This window comes from Python bivittatus, unplaced genomic scaffold, assembly GCF_059951505.1.
Source record: "Python bivittatus isolate LINGU-HERP-01145 unplaced genomic scaffold, Pbiv_v1 ctg000570_np1212, whole genome shotgun sequence".
Classification (NCBI taxonomy): domain Eukaryota; kingdom Metazoa; phylum Chordata; class Lepidosauria; order Squamata; family Pythonidae; genus Python; species Python bivittatus.
Genome location: NW_028277097.1, coordinates 15,042,857 through 15,067,876, shown reverse-complemented (window position 1 = coordinate 15,067,876; position 25,020 = coordinate 15,042,857). Strand labels below are relative to the sequence as shown.

The following is a 25,020-nucleotide window of genomic DNA, read 5'->3' as shown; positions in this document are numbered from 1 at the left end:
TTATTCATGTGTGGTAGAATAATATTTTTCACTTGGTTGACTGGTAGATATATTTATCTTTCTGAGCAATTTTCCCAGCATTATGGCTTGTTTAGAGTTAATGGCCTGTTGCTGAATTTCTGTTACACAACTATTGTTGGATCCAAGCTAAATTGTTCAGAATCTCCACTTCCATTTTCTTTCTCTCTCAGCTTTTTTTTTTCTTTTTTTGGTTAGGGAGATCTTGATTGTTCTACTTGGTGGAAGACAATATATAAATCTGATGATGGTGATGATGATGATGATGATGATGATGGTGACGACAATATCTTGTGATACTTCTAGGAGGGCTGTTCTTTATGAGAAGTGAGGCAGACTGTAGTGAATAACCTGAGGAGAGGTGGAACATTGCTGGATGATGAGGGGTCCTTTGACTCTGCCTTCTGCCCTCCTGGGGCATGATGAAGCTTATGTTGAATTGTTGTGGGTAATTTTGTTTTTAGCTTGCCTGTGGATTCTATGTGTGTTCTTGTTCTTACTGTTTTGTGTTTTTTATGCTGTTTTTACTTGTTAACTACCCAGAATCATGAATTTGAGATGGGCAGCTATACAAATTGGGATAAGGAAGGAAGGGAGGGAGGGAGGGAGGGTTGAATTTCCACTTCTATTGCTATCACCATCTTTCTGGAGAATGGAAAAACTTTGAGCAGCCTTCTCCTTAATACCAACTTGAAAGAGTGATAGGGCTCTCACAGCCTGTGCAACTTAGTTGTAAATTGCAAATAATAATAATAATAATAATAATAATAATAATAATAATAATAATAGCAGCAGCAGCAGCAGCAGCAGCAGCAGCAGCAGCAGAAAATGAACTTTGAAGCCTTATTTCCTGGCCCTAGTTGCTTTGAGGTATGTGGGCAGAGAACAGGAGCCTTACCTTCTTTTGAGATGAACACAAAAGCCTCAATGTTATGATTTAAGGATGAGTGTTACTGCAAATAAGAAGAAAAAAAAAAGTAAAGCCTGATGTTCCAACAATTACAGTGGAGTTCAATAAGGCTTTTAGCACTGATAAAAAAAACAACATCTCAAACAACAGTCAAGAGACTTGTAAGTGGGGTCTGGCTCAAATAGATTAAAATGGTACCATATATACAAGAGTTGAGTTAGCAAAAACCCAATACATTTCCAATATAAAAATCAAAGGCAGATTCTTTGAAGCAGTGAACAATTTCCAAATACCATAATCCATAAACCAAACTAGCACACCTGAAAATAGAATAATCTGAAAACCTTTTACTTTATCTCTGAGGGGAAATTTTCTCCTAGTTTGCTTCTCCAGCCAGATGATCCTGACTAATTCCCGCTTCCATAAACTACAACTTTTGTTCAAAACTTTAAGAGCACTTCCTGTTAGCTCCTGTTGACTCCCTAGAGATTTCTGGGTCACAATACAGCATCTTCTCTCACCTCCACCCCAGAGACACTTAGCTCTGTTCTTCCCACAGGTCTTAGGCTTTACTTTGTCCATCTAGAGCCTCTGCCTTCTCCACACATAAAGCAGACCTAATTCTCTGCTCATTGAATATTTTCTTGGTTCCAGGTCACACCTTCCCTCACCTCTAACCCCAGAGAAGTTCAGCTTCATTCCCATCAGATTTCCTCCTACCTGACTGTTGCTTAGCTCTCTGCTTCTTCGGGAAACTAGCTCACCATGTGGCTGTTTACAGTCCCCATCTTGCTTTCATTTTTCTAGCAATCTCTCTCCCTTTTCCAGATGCTCTTTTTCCTTTTTCCAGGTGATCTGTCTACCCCTTATATGTCTTGCGTTTACCTCCTTTTCTCCCAAGAGATTTTTTTTTTTTTTTTTGCCAGTAAGGGTAGAACTGATGAGAACCTGTTGGGCAAGTCCAGACAAGTTTTTCCTCCACACCCCACACATCCCCATTTTGAAGTTTGGATTTTAAGCTGATAAGTAAAACCTATTGTCTTACCTGGGCAAATCTGGACTTGTCTCTCTTGCCCACCCACATGTTCCTAGCCATTGCATTTGTTTCTAGATCAGGAGTTCCTGAATGTTTTGCCATCACACCTCCCTTTAGTGTAATCTTAATGTACACACCTCCCCTGAAATCCAAACACCAAAATGAACACAAATTAACAAGGAAAACAAGACAGTGAACCTTTGGGGAAGATGGATTTATTATAATAATGTAACTAAAAGATTCTTCACACCTCCACCGAACTGTGTCTGGACCTCCCCAAGGGAGGCACACCCCACAGTTTGGGAAACCCTGGTCTAGATGAAGAGATTGATTCCATGACTGAGAATCAGCTGTCGATCTTGAGGTGGCTCTGTTGCACGTGGGGAGGGAAGGGCTTGCCATGCTTTGTGTAAGTGAATGGGAGTGTGCCCATTCACTGTATAGGCAGATGGTTAAAACAGATTTGTTTTCAAATCTATGCTCAGATATACAATTCACTGGATTTGCAAGGATAGTAGGATTCAATCTGATGTATGCTCTTTGACATACTTGGAAGGGGGAAGAGTACACATTTGATAAAAAAATCTCCAAATCTAGATGTCTGTGGGAAAGAAATGTGTTTGAGTTGGAATACTTTTCTACACAATTCATTTTAATTCATTAAAGTACTACAGACTGAGAAAAAGAGGGAACACAATTATATTGAAAGAGAAAAATATGACCAAAAATATTTAGTGGCCGCTCTTGTAATGTTTGGTTGTTTCCTTTCTTGTAGACTTGCACTGGATATAGTCTCTGACCCACTGGTTGGCAGGGATCTTTGGTCTTGAAGTGAAAACTCTACCAATGGACAATATGTCTATTACTAACACGCCAACAAGTAATGATGCTTGTCTGAGCATTGTTCACAGTTTGATGTGCCATCGACAAGGAGGGGAGAGTGAAACATTTGCAAAGAGAGCTATTGAAAGCTTAGTTAAAAAACTAAAGGAGAAAAAAGATGAACTGGATTCCTTGATTACAGCCATAACCACAAATGGAGCTCATCCTAGCAAATGTGTTACAATTCAGAGAACACTGGATGGAAGGCTTCAGGTTAGTAGAAGCTTATCTGGTGCCATAATGTTCTTTATCTTATATGGTGACAAAGAGGTATAGAAGAATGGAAATTGTCATATGTAACGTGCCTGTGACCCTGTAGAAATGGTTGGAATCTATGGATGAGTGGTTTTTTTGTAGCATTCAGTAGAACATAAAAGCATAATAATATTTCCTTCATATCCTAGGTTTTTTTTAAAAATATAATTTTGCTCTAATTTTCCAGTGAATTTTTCATAGTTTTCAAATTTTTTAGGTGGCTGGTCGAAAGGGTTTTCCTCATGTAATTTATGCACGGCTATGGAGGTGGCCTGATCTTCACAAAAATGAACTCAAACATGTCAAATATTGCCAGTATGCATTTGACTTGAAATGTGACAGTGTCTGCGTGAATCCATATCATTATGAGCGTGTTGTGTCACCTGGCATTGGTAAGTCTGTTCATAATTCCATGTGAATTGTTGAATTTAAATTAGAAATTAGGTTAACTTTAATAACAGATTCCTCACTCCCCCTACATTCTGAGTAGGCTTTTATGATTTGTGGTTACCTTGCATGGCAGTAGATTCTAGACAGTTAGCAAACATTCTTGAGGTCGGTCAAGGGACCATCCATCATTGTATTTTTTTCCCCTGCTTCTCTAGTTTTGTAGGAAGGATGTACCAGGAACACTGACAGTCAGAAACAAGGTTGCAGTGCTCAGATGCAGCATTAGTTATGCTTGCAGCTTTTATTTTATTATTTTTTTCTTTAAAAGAAAGAAACTTAAAATGCTTGGGATATATGCAAGGAGGGAACAGCATCTCTGCCAGTAAAACAACCCTATTTCTTTTCTGCCATTGTAGTGGGGAACTAGGCAAAATTCTTCAAGTTATTTCTTCTGAAAGAAATGTTCTCCCAGAGCTCCATATAGATGGACACTTTTGATTTCCTTATAGCCTCGGTTCCTTCAGTGTTCTTGAATTCTTTGCTTAGCCATTTCTTTGCCTTGCAGCATTCAAGAGATCTTTTGTTTCATAGTTGTGGGTTGTAATGTTGCATCCTTTTGCTGTTGATGGTCAAGGTGGGTTCTGTGACAATTGAACTGTATTAACCAGCATTTAGGCTAGCTAGCCTTGTTGACCTTGGAAAAGCTAAACATGGTTGGACCTGAATAGTACTTAGATGGGAGAAATCCCATGTCTGTAGGCTGAGAAATCAAAAACACATTCTGGAAAAAAGCAGTGGCAAAACACTTCTGTGTTAATGCTAAGAAAGCCACATACCTGCCTATGTAGTCATCAGGAGTCAAGCTCAGTTCAAGGTTGTATTACAGTTAATGCAGATTTTGCTCATAGATTTCATAGTTCTTTCTGGAAGACTTTTGAAAACTGTTTTGCCCCATGGACAATACTTTGTTTTGAATGTGGAAGAAGGTCCTTTAAACATTCCTTTAAGATGGATTGGAAAAGAGTCTGACAATAAATAGTAAAAGGATGTTTGCCTTGGTGGAGAGGAAGAATTGGTTCCTTGTCCAGCTTTGAAGAGCTTTTGTTTAAAAGTATTTTTTGTAATTGGGCAGGAAAGAAATATTCAATTTCTGGAATATTATCATGGAATTATATTCCAGAAATGGTACCATAGAAAGACAGCTCTCCATTTTGGTATAAAAACTTGCCAAAATGAGAATTTAAGAACATCGTTTAATAATACTTTATAGGCATATTTATTTAATGGCCACCCACCTCACTATAGTGACTCTGGGTCATATACAAGGATCAAAACAGGAATTATAGCATACAACACCCAGTACCAAGGATAATGCAATAACCCCAGTCACAAAAAACTCATCAACAGTAGCAGAGCTCACCTAACCTCCTGATTCAAACACCTAAGGAAACAATTAGGTCTTCAAAAGGCATATCTGTATGTTTCTGTTCATTTTTTGTTTATAAATTTGGATGGTAAAAACGTTTATTTACTGGCATTTGAAACTGAACTAATTACTTGTGTTTTTCTTCCTCTTTAAAGATCTTTCAGGATTAACTCTGCAAAGTTCTGGTAAGCTGTACATAAAATTCTATGCATTATAAACAGAACATGGAATCTTAAATTTAAAGTTATATAAACATTGGGAAAACTAAGTATTTTTCTGAAATAGAAAAAATACCAAAGTATTATATTGTGCAATTATATGAGTAACAAGGAAGTTCTGTACCATTACATGAATGGCAGAGAAAGAAAAAAGATGACATTGTGGTTATTATTCTTGTTTTTGTTCTTAAAGGAATAAAGAAAAATAATGGTATAGCCAATTATTCTTTGAGACCTTTAACTGGCTACTAATTTTATGTGATTAACATTGCCACCTGATGGAGTTAGTCAATAAAAAGTCTCTTTTCAAGAACGGAAAAAAAAAAAATTAGTTTCGCAATCTGAATGAGATATTGCATGTATCTGAAATCATAAATTTCTAATTTCTGTGCGTTCACTAATGCATTGGGATAGATACACTTATGCCTGGAATAAATCCATTGAATAAGTCTGGATCCATCCTACTGTGATTTACTTGGCTAGTTAATTGATCTTAGCTGCTTTCTATGTGCCATTTCTTGAACGTGTATACATTGATTTTGGATTTATTTTTCCAAGCTGGGATTAAATCCCAACTGGACTTTATTTTATCCACCAACTAGAATTAACTCCATTTCCATTGATTACATTGGAAAAGTCCCCTGTATGCTAAATGACTTCCTTTTTTCATAATAGGTTTGTGTGGGAAGGACGCTGGCTCTGAATTTATATATGTAAGAGTCAGTTGGATATGTCTGCTAATGGAATCGATTTTTGCTGATGTGCAAGAGCTTTCAGCTTCTCCCATGCACCCTCAAAATCTCCTTTGGGGAATGGGGAAAGAGGAGGAGAAAGTCCATTTCTGCTCATCCAGTGTTGAGTTTCAACATGTATTGTAGCAACAATATTCTGTGCCCTTTACAGGTTGCTTTTGTTGTCTTGCCAATCATTGGCTTATCAGATGTAGTTCTTAGAGAAACTGCAAAACATGTCTGTATCATTTTGATATTGTGGGCACCTCTCGCGGGTGTTCTTTGCTTTTTGTGATTATTTTTTTTTTGGGTGTGTGTGTGTATGTTTGTTTTCCTTTATTGATGTAATATGCTGCCTAAAGTCCTTTGGAATGATATAAATTATTGCAAGATAAAGATTGTTATAAATAAATAGTTGTTAAGTATGATCTGTAGGGTCCAGAATAATTTAAATGTCCAAGAATTCCATGGAGATGCTAGAGTTTCTTGATATAATCCCAAGAGCATGGATGTGAGAAGGATTATTCTGGTTCAGTACAATGCATTTTAATATTCATATATCAGAAATAATTATTTTTTTCTTTCAAAAAGGATATTTTTATCACTTGGAACTATTGTATCTCAAGTTTGTGTATCCTGACAGCATTCTTCCATTTTATTTTGAATATCTCAAGTGTATGATTATTTCATGTACTTTTAATATCAACCTGCTCTTTTAGTTAGAAAACTTTCCCAAATTCATTTATCCCAGATGTGCTTCTGTGTGCTTCTGTGTAATTTAAAATAATACTTCTCTATCTGTGCTTAAAGTGAAAATAGCTTTTCTTCCTTCTGGATGTTTACAGTAGTTGTTTGTGTATTTTTCCCCCTTAATCTTTTAAACTTTTCTTCTATCACAGCACCTGCCAGCATGTTAGTAAAAGATGAGTATGTACATGAATTTGAAGGTCAGCCATCACTCTCATCTGCTGAAGGCCATTCAGTTCAGACTATTCAGCATCCCCCAAGTAACAGAGCATCAACTGAATCCTATAGTACTCCAGCTATGTTAGCTTCTTCTGAGTCCAGCACTACCAGCACTACCAACTTCCCCAACATTCCTGTTCCTTCCACAAGTAAGATAATAATGGCCATTTGAAAATGCATGATGTGTGTTCCACTTGTTTAAAAACCTGGCTGTGAATAATCAAACCGTTAGTAAAAATGGATAAACAAATGACTTGAATACAGAAACCATGGAATCCTGGTTGATAATTGCCGTTAACTCCATGCATTGCTAATTCTGTTGCATTGTAATTGTTGGAGTAAGTTAATATGTTATTTAGTTCTGTGGGGTAACTAGCTCTCAAGCTGAATAATGGTAAAGATAATTTGATTCCTTTTATGGAGCAAAAGCTGGAATCCAGATTAATTAATTAATTTATTTCATTTATGTGCTGTTTCAGTCTATCCGTGTCTGGGCAGCTTACAGTTCTTCATTACATAAAACAGATAGCATGCCGGGGGAGGGGGGAATGGGTATTCATACAAATATATATTGTATCTCACGTTGGGTGCAAAGTCTAGATTTTAACTCCTAGATTTGAAAGTACTTTTAGTTCTCAAGATCACAAAGAAAACCTTGGAAATCTGTACATTATCTTAAGAAAGCAAATTAGAAAACAGACCAGTGTTTAGGGAGATGGTCAATAGTTTGCAGTGCTCTTTTTCATCCTTACTTTATTTTTTTTACATTTCAGTTAAACAGAGCTGTTCACCAGCAGCGTCTCCTACTTTGCATAATTCTAAAAGACTCCTTAGATCAAGAAAATAAGTCCGTGCATCTACAAGTATAATAAGAGCATGAGTGCCAAGCACTGCTTTTTGTGTCTTTAGTCCGGGCATAAGTAGATCAAACAAAAAGGGAGCAAACAAGATCTACTGTCTTATTTTGGGTGCCATTAGAATTAAGCAGCTATATTAATATGCTGAAATGTGCTAATAGAGTTTTATTGTGGTTTTATTACTGTAATCATAGCAAATGGCAGCGCTGTGAAACTTCAGTCTTCTAACAGAGTAGTCATTCATTTTTTAAAGCAGTTGTGAACTGTTTCACATTTTGCCAGGCCAACCCACCGGTATGTTGGCTGGTAGCCACAGCGATGGACTCTTACAGATCCCTTCAGGGCCTCAGCCAGGGGCACAGCAGAACGGCTTTACAGCTCAGCCAGCTACTTACCACCACAGTAAGTGAAGTGTTTGTATTCCATTCCATGGTTTAGTGTAGTTTGCATTCTTTTCCTTGCAAAGAGATGGGAATAAATGCATTTTTTTCTGTGTTTTTTTAGATAGTACAACAACTTGGACTGGTAGTCGAACCGCAGCCTACACACCTACTATCCCTCACCATCAAAATGGACACCTTCAACATCACCCACCTATGCCCCATCCTGGACATTACTGTAAGCACGTATATATTATTGTATGAATTGCTTAATTTGTGAAATAAAATAATGGTTACCAGAGAGACAGCAAGATGTAACGCTGAACTGAAACAATGAAGAAATATTTGGTCATCTAAGAAACTCTGTGACTGATCTCAGGCAAGTTACTGGCTGGATTCATATATCATAATGAGCCATAATGTGGTTTGGGTTAGGACTTACTGTGAATTAGGCCATTTATGGCTTATTCAAAAAAGCCATAGTTAAATCATGACATAGAGCAATATGTGAACCCAATTACTGCCTTTTATATTAACAGGGTACAAATAGAATAACTTAATGAAAGGCACTTGGAACTTTTTAGAGGAAGAATTGGGATATAAATATGAACATTTTTTTTAAAAAAAAGAAAATATTGGTGCTTCTTTCATATCATTCTATCAATCCCCCATTTTTCTGTTTAGGAATATGTAGAACTTATATAAAAGCAGAGCTCTTTGATTAAGATACTGGTCTGCAAGTAATTTTTACTTTAAATATTTGAGCAATCTTCACGCCAAATTTGAATTTATTTCTAAAGAATATATTTAATATTAGACACTTAGATATAAACACACACACCATCCTAGTTTCTGTTATATTGCCTGTTTGTTTTTATGGATATAAAAATGTTCTATGCACAGAAGAGTTAGTTTCAGATAGTCTCTGTCCAAATCATGCATGTTTGGCCCAAATTCAGACCAAAACATTCTAGATGGAAATGTTTTGGGCTGACAGCTGGAAAAAGCCAAAGACATTAGCAGTGGCTAAGAGGAGTTGGGGGGAAGTTAAGGAAAAAAGGTGTTGAAAAGAGTGGGGAGAGGGGTGGTGGGCACTTTGGATGTGTTGAGCTTAAAGCCAGAGATACTGAGAATGGCTAAGAGAAGGTAGGAAAAGAAAGCTGCTGGGAAGATGGTGGGGGTGAGATGGTTGGATATCATTGACTAACAGGAGGTAGCTAAAGAAGATCCTGGGAAGGTCAGGATGGGGGACAGACAGCTGGTTGAAGCAAGGGACATTGGCAGGAGCTAAGTAGCAATAAAGAAAGGAAGATCCTGGAAACATTGATTTGGGGAGACATGGTTATGTGAGCTGGTTGGATATGCCATGCTTAAAGCTAAGGATACTAGGCAACTAAAGCTAAGGATACTAGGCAACTAAGGGGAGGTAGGGAAAGAAGGGTGCTGAGGTAGTGGGTAAACCAGTGCACAGGCCATGGAGGTGGGGGCAGGCAGGATGCATCAGCCTTGCCCTGCTTGCCCCAAAAGATCCTCTAGATTTGTTTAATGGAAAATCAGCACAACAAAATGTTCTAAGTTTTGGTTCTACTGAGCCTCAACTTACCCAGGAAATTTGGTGGAACTTATGAAAAACTCTGGGTTTTGGGTTCAAAATATAACATATTTTCCATATTGTACACAGTCCTGCTATTTATATTTATTAGATTTGGATAGGACATGTTCTTTTAGAGCCTGGAAAACTTGGAAGGACAGTGGATAAAAAGTGTGATTTTTTTTTTGTTTTTTTTTAAGGGCCAGTTCATAATGAACTTGCATTCCAGCCTCCTATATCAAATCATCCTGGTAAGTGGATTAGTATTAATGAATACTCAGTTAAATGGCTGTTCCATATTACAAAATCAAATGGTAGCTTGTGCCCCCTTTAAAATCTATCTTACCATTTTAACAACCCATATATACTAATACATTAAAGAAGGAGGGGGGAACTCTGGTCTGCAAGCCAGTCATAGTCTGTTGATTTCCTTATTTCCTTGGTTGCATCCCTTCCCCATAAGTGCAGCACTTAGTCTTTTAAAAAGACTCCACTAAGGTTTTAAAAAGCCAGCTTGCTGTGGGAGAGGCGTTCAAGGGGGTGCACTTTAGGAGAGAAAGGCAAATAGTCCATTCACTGTACTCCTATTGCTCCTCCACTCTCTTGCTTCTTCACCCCCCCCCCCAAACTCTGTCTTGCACCGATGATCAGCAGTTTGGCTTTTTAAAAACCATTGTGGTCAATGGAGATTTGTTTTAAAAGCAACAGGGAGATTTGCAGACCTGTGAACAAATCTGGTGTAGGAAGCCTTTACCTGCGCTCATTAACTCATCTAGTCTTTGTAGTGCTGATCTTTTTAACTAAGTTCTCTCTTCTTCACCCTTACCTTACCTTAAACTTCAGCTCCAGAATACTGGTGTTCAATTGCCTATTTTGAGATGGATGTTCAAGTGGGGGAAACATTCAAAGTCCCTTCAAGCTGTCCAGTTGTTACTGTTGATGGATATGTGGATCCTTCAGGTGGGGATCGCTTTTGCCTTGGTCAGCTTTCCAATGTTCATAGAACAGAAGCCATTGAGAGAGCCAGGTATGTTTTGTGAGTTCTAGAAAAGGAAGCATCTGATTTGTACTTCATTTTGGTGTGCTTGTCGGTTAAACTTTAAAGGTCTTTTCTTCTGTCTGTGTGTATAGTTAGTCCTTGCATAACAATCATTAGTTCAGCAACCAAAGTTACAACACTGAATGAATGGTATTTACAACCGGTCCTTGAAGTTACGGCTGTTGCAGTGCCCCCACAGTCACCTGATCAAAATTTGGGCACCTGGCAGCCCACCTGCATTTACGACCGCAGGGTGCACTTCACCTCCCCCCACCCATCTGTCTCCTCCCATCTCTACCTTTTTGGCTGTCTTGCACTCCACTGCCTCTGCTGCCCTGCACCCCTGCTGCCCTACCCTTCACCCTGCACCCCCGCCATCCTGCACTTCACCACCCCCCGCTGACCGTCATCTTCTTCCTCCCGCTGCTGATGAAGCGCACCTGGCCTGGCCCTTTGCAATGCCTTGTCAGCAGTGGGAGGAAGAAGATGGCGAAGGTCAGCGTGGGGATGGTGGAGTGCAGGGCGGCAGGGGTGGTGGAGTGCAGGCTGGCCAAAAGGGCAGAAATGGGGGAAGATAGGCTGGTGGGAGGAGTTGAAGTGGAGGCGAGCATGGCAGGGCAGGAGAAGCGTGAGGTCCTTGCCTAACGACTGCAACAGGGACTATCAAAACTGCCATTGCTAAGCAGTGTGGTCACGTGATGTTTTGCCTAATGATGGAAATTCTGGTCCCAATTAGGGTTGTTAAGTGAGACTACCTGTATGCGTCTTCTTTAGATATTCTTCATTGTTGACTCTGGAATATTCTTTCTCAAGTTCAGTCATTTATCATGCTATGTCTGTTTATCAATAATAAATCTCCCATTAATAATGTCGACAGATGATTATGTGCCATCAAGTTGGTACTGACTTTTAATGACCACATAGATACATTTTCTTCAAGATGATCTATCCCCAGCCTGTCCATCGGGTCTTTCAACAGTGCCCTCATTGCTGCTGTACTTGGGCCCATCCACTTTGTTGTTGGTTGTCCTCTTCTTCTCCTCTCCTCTTTCCTTCCACCTTTCCCAGCATTATAGACTTCTCTAGAGAGCTAGGTCTTCTCATGATGTATCCAAACAGTATAAAAGTACATTAAGCTCATGTCAGTCTTAAAAGAAATTGAAGAATAGAAATACCTTCATCTGCCAGTTTAATTATGATGTTGCCTGGTTGATCTTTCTGGGGTCACTATTCCAGAGTTTTGGTGCCATCATTGAAGAGGCCTGCTTAAGGCACTTGTATATTCTGTCTAATGAACCAAGGGAACCTCTGAACAGAACCTCTCCCCTAGTTCTTAAAGAACAGAGAGATTGATATATGGTGCTCCAAAAGGTCCTACAGATCTATGTATTAGGAAGAATCCTGAGGAAGTAATTAGATTCCAAATGGAGTCTGTTTCACACAGACATTTTTAGTCTATATTTTGCAATCGTCATGTGTTAAGTTACGGGGATATGAATCTGTGCCTGGGCATCATATGTTATATGTGGAGTTTTATCTACTCTAAGAGATGCCTTTTTATGTAATTAAAAATTATCAGTTGCTGATTGTTTGAAGTGGTGATTTTAATGAAAGAATTGCATGAATGTTGAATTCTGGTGACACGCCAGAACAGTGATGGATAAACAATACTTGTTTTTATCCTTAATCAGCATCCTTTACATTGTGCTCCTTTCCCTGCAATAATTTCCTGAAACTTACTCTGGCTGTTTAATTAAAATCCAGTTGGGATGCATTTGATATACCCGACTCTGTTAAGTGAGTCCCTATAATGCCTAACTGTGACCTCAGAAAAGTTTATGAAGATCAAAATAAGTGGAAAGACTTTCATTATAGAATCTTGTTATGAAATAAATTATTGTCCCATTTTTCTACTCAAACCTGCTTTACACAGGCACGGTTAGCGCTTGGTGACTTCAGCATCAAATGAATCCCTTATGTATAGGAGTAGACTATTGCAAGTGTGATCCATTGATAGAAGTAAGTCAGACATAGCAGTATTCCAAGGAAATGGTACACATACTTAGCTGTCAGTCTTGAAATACAGAACAGGGAGGCCATGCCTATGCCTTATTTCACCTATGTAAACCAGTAAAGATACACTTGGTAATAGGTTTCTGATTCCCCTTTATTTACTACTGGCATCTTGTCCTGAACGTGTACTAGAAATAGGTTTCATGTACAGTGGGGCAAAAAAGTATTTAGTCAGCCACCAATTGTGCAAGTTCTCCCACTTAAAAAGATGAGAGAGGCCTGTAAGTTTCATCATAGGTATACCTCAACTATGAGAGACAAAATGGGGAAAAAAATCCAGAAAATCACATTGTCTGATTTTTAAAGAATTTATTTGCAAATCATGGTGGAAAATAAGTATTTGGTCAATATCAAAAGTTCATCTCAATACTTTGTTATATATCTTTTGTTGGCAATGACAGAGGTCAAACGTTTTCTGTAACTCTTCACAAGGTTTTCACATACTGTTGCTGGTATTTTGGCCCATTCCTCCATGCAGATCTCCTCTAGAGCAGTGATGTTTTGGGGCTGTCGCCGGGCAACACGGACTTTCAACTCCCTCCAAAGGTTTTCCATGGGGTTGAGATCTGGAGACTGGCTAGGCCACTCCAGGACCTTGAAATGCTTCTTACGAAGCCACTCCTTCATTGCCCGGGCGGTGTGTTTGGGATCATTGTCATGCTGAAAGACCCAGCCACATTTCATCTTCAGTGCCCTTGCTGATGGAAGGAGGTGTTCACTCAAAATCTCACGAGACATGGCCCCATTCATTCTTTCCTTTACACGGATCAGTCGTCCTGGTCCCTTTGCAGAAAAACAGACCCAAAGCATGATGTTTCCACCCCCATGCTTCACAGTAGGTATGGCATTCTTTGGATGCAATCAGCATTCTCTCTCCTCCAAACACAACGAGTTGAGTTTAGACCAAAACGTTCTACTTTGGTTTCATCTGACCATATGACATTCTCCCAATCCTCTTCTGGATCATCCAAATGCTCTCTAGCAAACTTCAGACAGGCCCGGACATGTACTGGCTTAAGCAGGGGGACACATCTGGCACTGCAGGATTTGAGTCCCTGGCAGCGTAGTGTGTTACTGGTAGCCTTTGTTACTTTGGTCCCAGCTCTCTGCAGGTCATTCACTAGGTCCCCCTGTGTGGTTTTGGGATTTTTGCTCACCGTTCTTGTGATCATTTTGACCCCACGGGGTGAGATCTTGCATGGAGCCCCAGATCAAGGGAGATTATCAGTGGTCTTATATGTCTTCCATTTTCTAATTATTGCTCCCACAGTTGATTTCTTCACACCAAGCTGCTCGCCTATTGCAGATTCAGTCTTCCCAGCCTGGTGCAGGTCTACAATTTTGTTTCTGGTGTCCTTCGACAGCTCTTTGGTCTTGGCCATAGTGGAGTTTGGAGTGTGACTGTTTGAGGTTGTGGACAGGTGTCTTTTATACTGATAACAAGGTCAAACAGGTGCCATTACTACAGGTAACGAGTGGAGGACAGAGGAGCCTCTTAAAGAAGTAGTTACAGGTCTGTGAGAGCCAGACATCTTGCTTGTTTGTAGGTGACCAAATACTTATTTTCCACCATGATTTGCAAATAAATTCTTTAAAAATCAGACAATGTGATTTTCTGGATTTTTTTTCTCATTTTGTCTCTCATAGTTGAGGTATACCTATGATGAAAATTACAGGCCTCTCTCATCTTTTTAAGTGGGAGAACTTGCACAATTGGTGGCTGACTAAATACTTTTTTGCCCCACTGTAGTTGAATGTGTTTTGAGTTCACTCTTCCTCAAAGTCATTAGTTAAAAAATGGCTCAGATAAAACATACTTCCACCAACTTTGGAAATAACTTGTCTTGCTGCTGAACTGGGCTCTTATCTTTAGCCTGTTATGTATGCAATACTACTAAGAAATCGCTTGAGAGCTGCTGTTCAAGGCCTCTGACTATTTGCTTACTCCTTTGTTAGAATATGATAGGTATGAGCTGCCTTGCTTGCAGGGCCTTAGGTCACAACTCCTTGGAAGTGTAAATACACAGGTTTCTTTTTTATTTTAGTCTTAGTTTTTCTCCTGGTTATAACAAAATGACTTATTGCAGATATATTGGACTGTCTAACTATCAAAATTCCCAACCAAGGGTAACTATAACAGACACATTGATTTTGAAAGGTTTTTATACTTTTAAGTCTTGGTTCTAGTGGAGTATCACTAGCTAAATCTATGCTGTCTTCCTGCATTTAATTATACAAAGTTAGATCTTGGCAGTTGTTTCTTAAGACTCAGTCTTCAGAGTGTTTTTGCACAAATGCTTGAAGAGTGACTGATGTTGAAACCAATTTGAGTTGATTTGTTGATTGTTCAGTTTTCCCCATTTTACTGAATCTTGGCATTTTCATGTCATTTTTTCCCCTGCCAGGTTGCATATAGGTAAAGGTGTGCAGCTGGAGTGTAAAGGTGAAGGTGATGTCTGGGTTCGGTGCCTCAGCGATCATGCGGTTTTTGTTCAGAGTTACTACTTAGACCGAGAAGCAGGACGGGCGCCAGGCGATGCAGTTCATAAAATTTATCCTAGTGCCTATATAAAGGTTTGTTAATAAAATAATCCTGCATTTTAAGTAGTAATAATAGGAATAATTTTACCCATCTAGTTCTGTGTTGGTGGTACTAATCCCTAACTGCTTCTCCACCATTTTCTGTTCTCCTCCATGTTGCTTTTCCAACCTGAGGTTACAGGTCTGCAGTATATGATCCCATGCTGCTTTTTCAGCGGTGTAGGTAATGTTGTACAGGTCTCATTTTGGGGATCTCTGATTATTTATGTACGAGGACCATAAGACCTACAAGATCATTTGTTGCATAAAAGATACGTACATATCACCCAGTGTGGAGGCTGTAAATACTTGAGTCAATGGCTTTAAAAGTTATGATTGGGGATAACACAGAATAATTCTGAGAAAAGTGTATTATTATGAATAATAAGGGTGCAATTCTTAGTTAACCTGGAATCTGTCCTGTTAAACCCATGGGTCTTCTTGCCAGTACAAAGATTGAAAAAATGCATTGCAGATAAGTGCACAGAGTGACTGTCTAGAAGTTGACAGCCTTCTCAAAGAGGGCTTCCTGTTCTGCTCCTCACAAAATACTCCTCAGACATTGTGGGGTTAAGTATGGAAAGCAGGACTGATGTCCTGCTTATACAGATACAGAGTCTTCCATTAGAGTTTTCTCATGAAGTGGTTTCATGTAATTTGGTTCCTAAGCGGTCAGTCTACCTTTTCTGCTTTAAAGTCAAGGCTGGGTATGTTTTGAAGCCAGAAGCGTAGGAGTTTTGTGCTTAGCACAAATAATGGAAAATGGATTTTGCAATGCTGTAAAGAGCTTTGCTTTTAAGATTCAGATAAATCAAGAACTTGGGTATTTTCTGATAGAAGCAGTTAAGCATTCTTCAAAATAACAAAGAATTGGAATTCTCAGGGTGCCAAATACTGCAGCTCACATGTGGAGTAGAATGGTGGACCCAGAGAACGGAAGGTCGTTTTGAAACCACGCAGTAATTCTTCAACTAAAGTAGCCTGCGAGAGGAGAGCCATCTGTAGCCAGTGTCAGAAGCAATCCTGGTGTTTTTTATTTTTGCACACAACACAATCCTATGCATGTTTGTTCAGACTTAAGATCCATACTTTCGTTGGCCCTCGGTCGATTTACTTAGGTTTGCATCCCACTCTTCAGCAGCATAAACGTGTGGGCGTATTCATAGCTGCTGATCAATAGGCTCCTAGCCACTCTTGGCTTGACAGGTAGCAGAAGCATGGAAATAGTCGCCACCCCAAGCAGATAACACCACCCTATTGGCTTTGAAATAACTCCTGCTCGATTCTTGGTCACTATATTCATTCTCAAAACACACAGAATTCATACAGCCAATGGCACCTTAATCTTAGAAAGGACTAGAAAGTACGAACAGCTGTATGTTCTAGCAAAAGAAACCACTATCGGTATTTCTTTAACTTAAGCTTTGAGGTCACCAGCCCACGTGCCGAGTTCTGTGGCTGTCCCAGGATAAAAGCCTTAGGCGGAGGACCTTTCTCCCCCTGGCTCAGATGGGCATCCTTTTGCAGATGGCCCTGCAATGAATGCTGCTTCTTTTTAAGGTATTTGATTTACGCCAGTGTCACCGCCAGATGCAACAGCAGGCTGCCACAGCACAAGCTGCAGCTGCTGCACAAGCTGCTGCTGTTGCGGGAAACATCCCTGGGCCAGGATCCGTGGGAGGAATTGCTCCAGCAATCAGTAAGTACCCAATAAAATATATCGTCCGCCTCAGTCCCTCGGTTTATTTTTAAATGCTTTCGGCAGGAAAAAGGAAATTCAGAGAAACGCATCATATATCCTCAGATTCAAGAATCATGCATTTCTGGTAGTTTAGAATCCAAACCGCATATTTTAGTTTCCAAGTACAGTGGGGCAAAAAAGTATTTAGTCAGCCACCAATTGTGCAAGTTCTCCCACTTAAAAAGATGAGAGAGGCCTGTAATTTTCATCATAGGTATACCTCAACTATGAGAGACAAAATGGGGAAAAAAATCCAGAAAATCACATTGTCTGATTTTTAAAGAATTTATTTGCAAATCATAGTGGAAAGTAAGTATTTGGTCAATATCAAAAGTTCATCTCAATACTTTGTTATATATCCTTTGTTGGCAATGACAGAGGTCAAACGTTTTCTGTAAGTCTTCACAAGGTTTTCACACAGTGTTGCTGGTATTTTGGCCCATTCCTCCATGCAGATCTCCTCTAGAGCAGTGATGTTTTGGGGCTGTCGCCGGGCAACACGGACTTTCAACTCCCTCCAAAGGTTTTCCATGGGGTTGAGATCTGGAGACTGGCTAGACCACTCCAGGACCTTGAAATGCTTCTTACGAAGCCACTCCTTTGTTGCCCGGGCGGTGTGTTTGGGATCATTGTCATGCTGAAAGACCCAGCCACGTTTCATCTTCAGTGCCCTTGCTGATGGAAGGAGGTGTTCACTCAAAATCTCACGAGACATGGCCCCATTCATTCTTTCCTTTACACGGATCAGTCGTCCTGGTCCCTTTGCAGAAAAACAGACCCAAAGCATGATGTTTCCACCCCCATGCTTCACAGTAGGTATGGTGTTCTTTGGATGCAACTCAGCATTCTCTCTCCTCCAAACACAACAAGTTTAGACCAAAACATTCTACTTTGGTTTCATCTGACCATATGACATTCTCCCAATCCTCTTCTGGATCATCCAAATGCTCTCTAGCAAACTTCAGACGGGCCCAGACATGTACTGGCTTAAGCAGGGGGACACGCCTGGCACTGCAGGATTTGAGTCCCTGGCGGCATAGTGTGTTACTGATGGTAGCCTTTGTTACTTTGGTCCCAGCTCTCTGCAGGTCATTCACTAGGTCCCCCTGTGTGGTTTTGGGATTTTTGCTCACCATTCTTGTGATCATTTTGACCCCACGGGGTGAGATCTTGCATGGAGCCCCAGATCAAGGGAGATTATCAGTGGTCTTGTATGTCTTCCATTTTCTAATTATTGCTCCCACAGTTGATTTCTTCACACCAAGCTGCTCGCCTATTGCAGATTCAGTCTTCCCAGCCTGGTGCAGGTCTACAATTTTGTTTCTGGTGTCCTCTGACAGCTCTTTGGTCTTGGCCATAGTGGAGTTTGGAGTGTGACTGTTTGAGGTTGTGGACAGGTGTCTTTTATACTGATAACAAGGTCAAACAGGTGCCATTACTACAGGTAACGAGTGGAGGACAGAGGAGCCTCTTAAAGAAGTAGTTACAGGTCTGTGAGAGCCAGACATCTTGCTTGTTTGTAGGTGACCAAATACTTATTTTCCACCATGATTTGCAAATAAATTCTTTAAAAATCAGACAATGTGATTTTCTGGATTTTTTTTCTCATTTTGTCTCTCATAGTTGAGGTATACCTATGATGAAAATTACAGGCCTCTCTCATCTTTTTAAGTGGGAGAACTTGCACAATTGGTGGCTGACTAAATACTTTTTTGCCCCACTGTACATGTGTAAGCCGGGATGTATAGCTGTTTATCTGTTTTCTTTCTCCAGCACTCTTATCTTCAGATGCAGTAAACTGGATATAACTTCACTGGATATAATTATAGTTAGTCAAACCATGATTTGCAAAGCAGCCCACTTCTGATTGTGTTTGTCCTCTACTCATAAGGTGTGCTTTGTCAAATCAGATCCCATGCTAACATTTAATTGGCCCTGAATATCTGTGTTGTTCAAAGGGAATTGTTTTCCTCTCTTCCAAAGCCCTTGTCTCCCTCCAGCAACACATGCCCAGGAGAAGTTGGCGGAAGTTCTGGCTTTGAAAGCGTTTGCAATTTTTTTTCTTCACTGGCACCAAGTGGGTGTAGCGATTCTTGATAAATGTTTCAAATATTTTGAAGCAGAAATCAGAGGTTGCAACTGAAATGAAGCAGCAGCTCTTTCTGTCTTGATTAAATGTTTAGTCATAACTTTTTCCTTCTTTTAAAAAAAGAATGAACTGTATCAATGAAGAATGCAAGTAAAGGAGCATCATGAGGAACTTCTTTTTTTGAAGGGATCTTGACTTCTGAAATACAGCTGTGCTAGGAATTATTCTTTAAATGCTCCCTGAATTGTAGGCCCAGTTAAATAGATGTTAGTTGTCAACAGAGTGCAGACATAAAGAGACGCAAGTTAATACCTCATATTTATTGTACATTTTTTTAAACAGAAAATATAAACGTTACAAAAATATAGAGAACTCTTGGTACAGAAGTCATAACATATGGTAGCATCTAGCCAGCCCTGACTGATGTTAGAAAAAACTAAGCAGTGTTGGACTTGGTCAGTACTTAGATGGGAGACCACCAGGGGATCCCAAGGCAGTAGACTAGACTATGAGGTATATTTTGGAAGAAGTGACAGACCATTTCCATAAAGTTGCTGAAAAAACTAGATATGTATTCATATAATTGCAAATAATTGAGCTTCATTTAAGCTCATCTTAATCTCATTTAAGAGAGGCTGCATCTTTACTGGGACATATAGCACATACACAGAGATTTAAAATGCTTGAAAATTTCAAGGTCTTCTTTTTTTCTTATTTATTTATTTGAATGTATTAGCTGCCCAACTCCAATGGACTTTATTGTTCTCCCCTCTATCAGCTTTAAATATTCTTCTAAAAATAGGGTTGATGCCAGCGAGTGGTTTTATAAAAGATGTTGCTAAGAAGGATGTTTAATGTTCCTGTTCTGTGTTAGGTTTGTCAGCAGCTGCTGGAATTGGCGTGGATGATCTTCGACGTTTGTGCATCCTCAGGATGAGTTTTGTCAAAGGATGGGGACCTGATTACCCACGCCAGAGCATTAAAGAGACTCCATGTTGGATTGAAATTCATCTGCATCGTGCCCTGCAGCTCCTAGATGAAGTTCTTCACACCATGCCTATTGCAGATCCCCAGCCCCTAGACTGAGACTGTCCTGCTGTGAGCCGTGATGGAGTGAGGATGGTGGATTGTAAAATACCATTTTGTTTATTACAGGAAGATATATTTTACTTCCATTCTGCTTAATCTCTTAACCAGGTTTTAAAGAGAAAATGTCTTTGCCACCTTGCTCTCAGCAGAAAGAAGCTGAACTTGTAACTCCAGATAGTTCACACCTTCAAACCTTTTGTGGGCTACTTGTGGAAAGCTGTCACCAGCCAGAAATTTTTAGATGGTGATCTTAGTGGGATCACTGCTTTGTCTGTTCCTTGGACATCTCACTGATTAGTCTGAGCTTCTCAGAATAATGGGGAGTTCACACTGAATGATCCTATGCATTTCAGGGAGCCTGGAGGTGGGGCCCCACTTATGCAGTCACCCAACTTGTCCTTGCTTGAGTCCAGCCCAAATGAGCAAAATCATGTTGATTATTCTAAAGGGAGGATTCTAATGCTCTGCTCTACTGGGCACTGGGGCATGTCTCATCAGGAGTTTTTTAATGTAAAATTTTTATGTATGCCTATTATTTTAAAAATGCACTAAAAGTGGGATGGGCTTCAGAGCTGGTACCAACTTTAAATGCAACATGAAACAAATAGAATTGTCTGCTAAATTCAGTAGCGAAATGTCTGTATTATTCACCATTCCCAACTGATTTTAACTTTTACCAGCATGGAACTTCTTAAATACACATGAGCAACTGGGATAGTATGAATCTGCTTTACTGAACTTGGCGTGCCATCTCAGACTTCTTAATCATGTTTATGGTTGTACCGCTGAAAATCCAGATTTTCTATTTTTCAAAATTTCTACTCAGGGCAAGCTGGCAAACTTGTTTTTATACTTCTTGGTTATTTTAAGCTATTTATCCCATCCACGATCTATCTATTTGCATTGACTTTGTATAGAGAATTTCAAGTAGAAGTTGCAAATGTATTGGCTGTATGACAGATGCAATATTATGCTTCTCTAGTTAATAAAACTATTAGAAAAATCTCAGCACTGATAAAAGTGATGTACTTCAGCTTTTGCTGCATTTTGAATCTGGAGTTCTGAATCAGTTTGCTTTTGGTCATTGAAACAAGCAATAGTGAGCGTTTCTTGCAGCATCTTCTTTTCTGATGTCATGCTTTCTACCATGATTGTCTTGATGATGTAGATGCCACAGAAGAACACAGTATAGTGGCTGAGAGGGCTTTTTCCAGCCCCACAATCAGCAGGTGTAAAGAGGCGAGGAGATAGCCATGACCTGAAAGAGGAGTCATAGTCCACCGCCCTGCACGATTATTGATCTTGGAATCTCCTACCTGCAGTATGGCTCTTCTTCCTCATTCACTTAATTCTGTCTTGCTTTACCTTTTTGAGAAACTTGAACAATTTGGAACCTTTGTGTAATTGTAAAAGGTACCCTAATTAATCAGGTAACACATTAAAAAAGAGTTAATTACTTTTCATGCAAAAATTGTCAAAGACAGCTTCCATATTGAGAGACCCTCGGTTGTAGCATACAGACATTTGTTATTCAAGAACCAAGGAGTGGTTTTCTTCAGAACTGTCATTCATATGCAGATGTATGCAGTTGTGATTAAATATTCAATTAAAACTCATACCATTAATCAATGAAAGATTTGTTTAATTAGGTGACAGCCCTAACGGAAATTAATTAATGCAGCATACCCTGCATTCATTATTTCTAAAGTAGTCCCCAGCCCACATTCCACATAGCATGAAGTATGGCTTTGCTTATCATGGGAGCTTTTGCTGTTACTGGAAGGAATATTAGCCTTTATCTTCATGTTGACCTGAAATACGGGTGCTGTTTTAAAAGAGAGTTTGCAAAATGATTAGGCAGTCCCAAATAACCTTTCATAATTCATACTAGATGTGAATGACCACACTGGGGCATGGAGCTTGATCTGCCCTGCAGCCTTTTCAGAACTCACATCATAGTTCAAGTCTTACCCAATGTTAACTGAGGTTTTCCTGGAGGTGTCAGCTTCAGAGGTTACAGAGGTTGCAATATGTGAATAACCTTTTCCCCCCAATTACAGGACTTGTTGATACGGGGAGGGGGTGTTTAAATGCACACATTGACATCAAATTCTTCTTTCTTGCTAATAGTGTTTTCAGGTACTTAGGCAGCGTTCCAAGGATGGTTCCATTTGTGCCTTAAACAATTTTCTCCCTCATCCAACAATCCATGTCTAGAAGGACATAGGATTAATTGCTTTAGAAAACAGTGTATCCTCTTCAAAAGGGGTGGAGTTCCTGCAGCTGAGTCCTTTGTGTTTTGGAAGCTCCTTTGACAACTATTGCTGAAAATTGGACAATTGCAAAATTCCACCATTTTGAAACAGAAAACAGATGAACATTGTTGCACAACCAGCTCCACCTTTTTTGCATCATTGCCTTGCTTTGGGGGCTCCTGAAACAGGTTCATTGTGGCTCCAGGGTGCCAAAAGGTTGCCCATCCTCAGGTTATAAATTAAGGAAATGTAACGCCGCATTTTTGGCCCATTTTGCATAATGTGGTGTTCACTTGGTCAAGGCATCTTGAAAATCTTGTTGAGGACCTTTCTTTCTACATTGGGGGTTTCTTGGGATGGTGGCAGTATTTTGAAGAAGAAACTTGTTTTAAAATAATAGTATCCATAACTTGACAAATTGTCAGCCCCCCTAGGTAAACCAGACAGGAAATGAGACTAGACCTGATTCTACTTCATTGTAAGGCTACATTAACAGAATCTTACTAGTCTGAAAGCACAAATCTCCCACCTTCCCTATTTACCGCCTGAGTAGTTAGGGTGGGTCCTTCCTAAGTTTCTTTCTTTGACAGTTACTCGGTTGCAGACTCCTTTCTCTTTTATCTGATTGTTCCCTAGGCGTCTTCCAAGGCCACCCTCACATCCATCACACAAATACATTGCGTCCTTGTACCATTTTGTGTATAAAGAGCCAAAGTTTTAGTCTTTCCGAACTGGGCCTAACCTGTGCACTTCTGTTCTCCTAGAACAGAAACAGTTCTGTTCACCTGAAGTCCCCTCACACAGGGAATGCCTCACTCCAGGGACCAGAGAAATGAGCCTTTTCAGATGCTGCCCGATGGCCCCTTCCCTCCTAGTTTTTAAGAAGCCCAATAAAATATGGTTATTTCATCAGGTTGTGGGAACTAGAATGCTGTGATCTTGTCCCCTCTGGTAGGGGAAGGGTTTTGTGTGTGTGTGTGTGTTTTTTTTGTATTGATACAGATAATTGCTCATCATGCTATCTGTAGGTTGCATAATACTGATTTGTTCCTTTTTGTATTATTTGTAATCCAATTTATGGAGGTTGGGATGTATGCTGCTCAGTTGCTTGTGATTCGAGCAGCCTATAAGCCCAATGAAATAAAGTTAAATTAAAAAATAATTTTGAAATCTCAATAGCATTCAAAACACTTGCAATTTTAGGGCAATAGCCACTAGATGTCCTCACTGCTCCATCTGTGGGAGAAAACATCTAATAAAATATGCCTCATTCATCCTTTGATAAGGAAGAAAGAAGCTTTGATGTGACAATAATCCATTTGACCATTCAGAGAGCATTAATGAACTGTGATCTTGGGCATTTGTCTGTCCAGATCATTGCTTCTACAGTTGTAGGCTGACAGTAACCTGCCACAGCTAGGCAGACATGCTCAAACAAGTTGAACCAAAAAAAAAATTAAAAAAATACACATTAGAGGCATCTAACCAGAAGAAGTTAAGCATGTTCATTTCAAATCAGCATGATTTGCATTTAACGTTGCAAGTTGACGTTTTTTGGGGGGTTTTTTGCTGGAGTTTTACATGTTAGCTTAGTAGCAGCCAAAAGGTGGTATTTGTGCAATCAGGGTATACACTAAGCATTCCTTGGATAGTACCATTTCATGCCGTTACTGATTTGGAGGGCGGTGGTTGCATGCCTAAATACCCCTAAGTATGGGGAGGGGTTCAGCTTCCTTATATTGCTCTTGGTGTTCATTTTCACCTTAGCATTGCCACATCCGTGCTGTAACGTTAGCATTCCTTTGATTAAACAATGACCTCAGAAGTGCACCTTCTCTGTGGCAGTGCCTGCCTTCTGGAGCGAGGTTCCCCCTGAGATCCAAACAGCCCCCATCTTACTGGTGTTTCCAAAGGCCTTGAAGACCTGGCTCTTCACCCAGACCTTTGGCGAGGATCGCTGAAGCCTCCTTTTAGACTATGTGGGTGGTTTTCCTTTGTTCCCATCTGGTTTTGTCATCCTGCTATCTTTACTCTTCTTTTTTTCTCTTATTATTTTTCTTATTTTTAATGTTTTAATGTTGTGAACTGCCCAGAGTCCCTGGGAATTGGGCGCCATAATAAATTTAATAAAATAAAATTATTGTTGTTATGATTGGTCACACAGTCAGCCAGTTGTTTAGACTGGATCTGGCATTTTTATCCACCTATCGAGTCCTTCCCAAGGACCTGGGATAGGCAGATGTTGTTTGATGGTGTTAAAGATATTGTCGCAGGATATAAGCTGTTCCAAGTAAAGCTGCCTTTTGCAATTGACTGATGGTGATTTTGTCAATGCTGATGGTCTTCAAGAGGTGCTCCAGGTGTTTTGGGATTGCACCTCAGGCGCCTATAACTATTGGTACTATCTTTGCTGCTGCTGCTGCTGCTGCTGCTGCTGCTGCTATTATTATTATTATTATTATTATTATTATTATTATTATTTTATTATTTCTTC

At 39.8% G+C, this 25,020-nt stretch overlaps 1 protein-coding gene across 2 annotated transcripts in view; it reads left to right on the top strand.

Annotated features, from left to right (window-relative positions):
* Positions 1-21,279, top strand: part of SMAD4 (SMAD family member 4) — a 31,291-nt gene extending 10,012 nt beyond the window's left edge. For both annotated transcript variants that reach the window (XM_088152985.1, XM_088152986.1), the window contains exons 2-12: positions 2,740-3,059; positions 3,319-3,493; positions 5,073-5,102; positions 6,766-6,981; positions 7,972-8,091; positions 8,194-8,307; positions 9,861-9,911; positions 10,504-10,687; positions 15,178-15,346; positions 16,913-17,051; positions 20,057-21,279. In XM_088152985.1, the coding sequence (XP_088009111.1) occupies positions 2,811-3,059; positions 3,319-3,493; positions 5,073-5,102; positions 6,766-6,981; positions 7,972-8,091; positions 8,194-8,307; positions 9,861-9,911; positions 10,504-10,687; positions 15,178-15,346; positions 16,913-17,051; positions 20,057-20,268 (1,659 nt within the window). In that variant the 5' untranslated portion in view covers positions 2,740-2,810 and the 3' untranslated portion in view covers positions 20,269-21,279. The remainder of the gene's footprint in view (positions 1-2,739; positions 3,060-3,318; positions 3,494-5,072; positions 5,103-6,765; positions 6,982-7,971; positions 8,092-8,193; positions 8,308-9,860; positions 9,912-10,503; positions 10,688-15,177; positions 15,347-16,912; positions 17,052-20,056) is intronic.
* Positions 21,280-25,020: the final 3,741 nt, after the last annotated feature.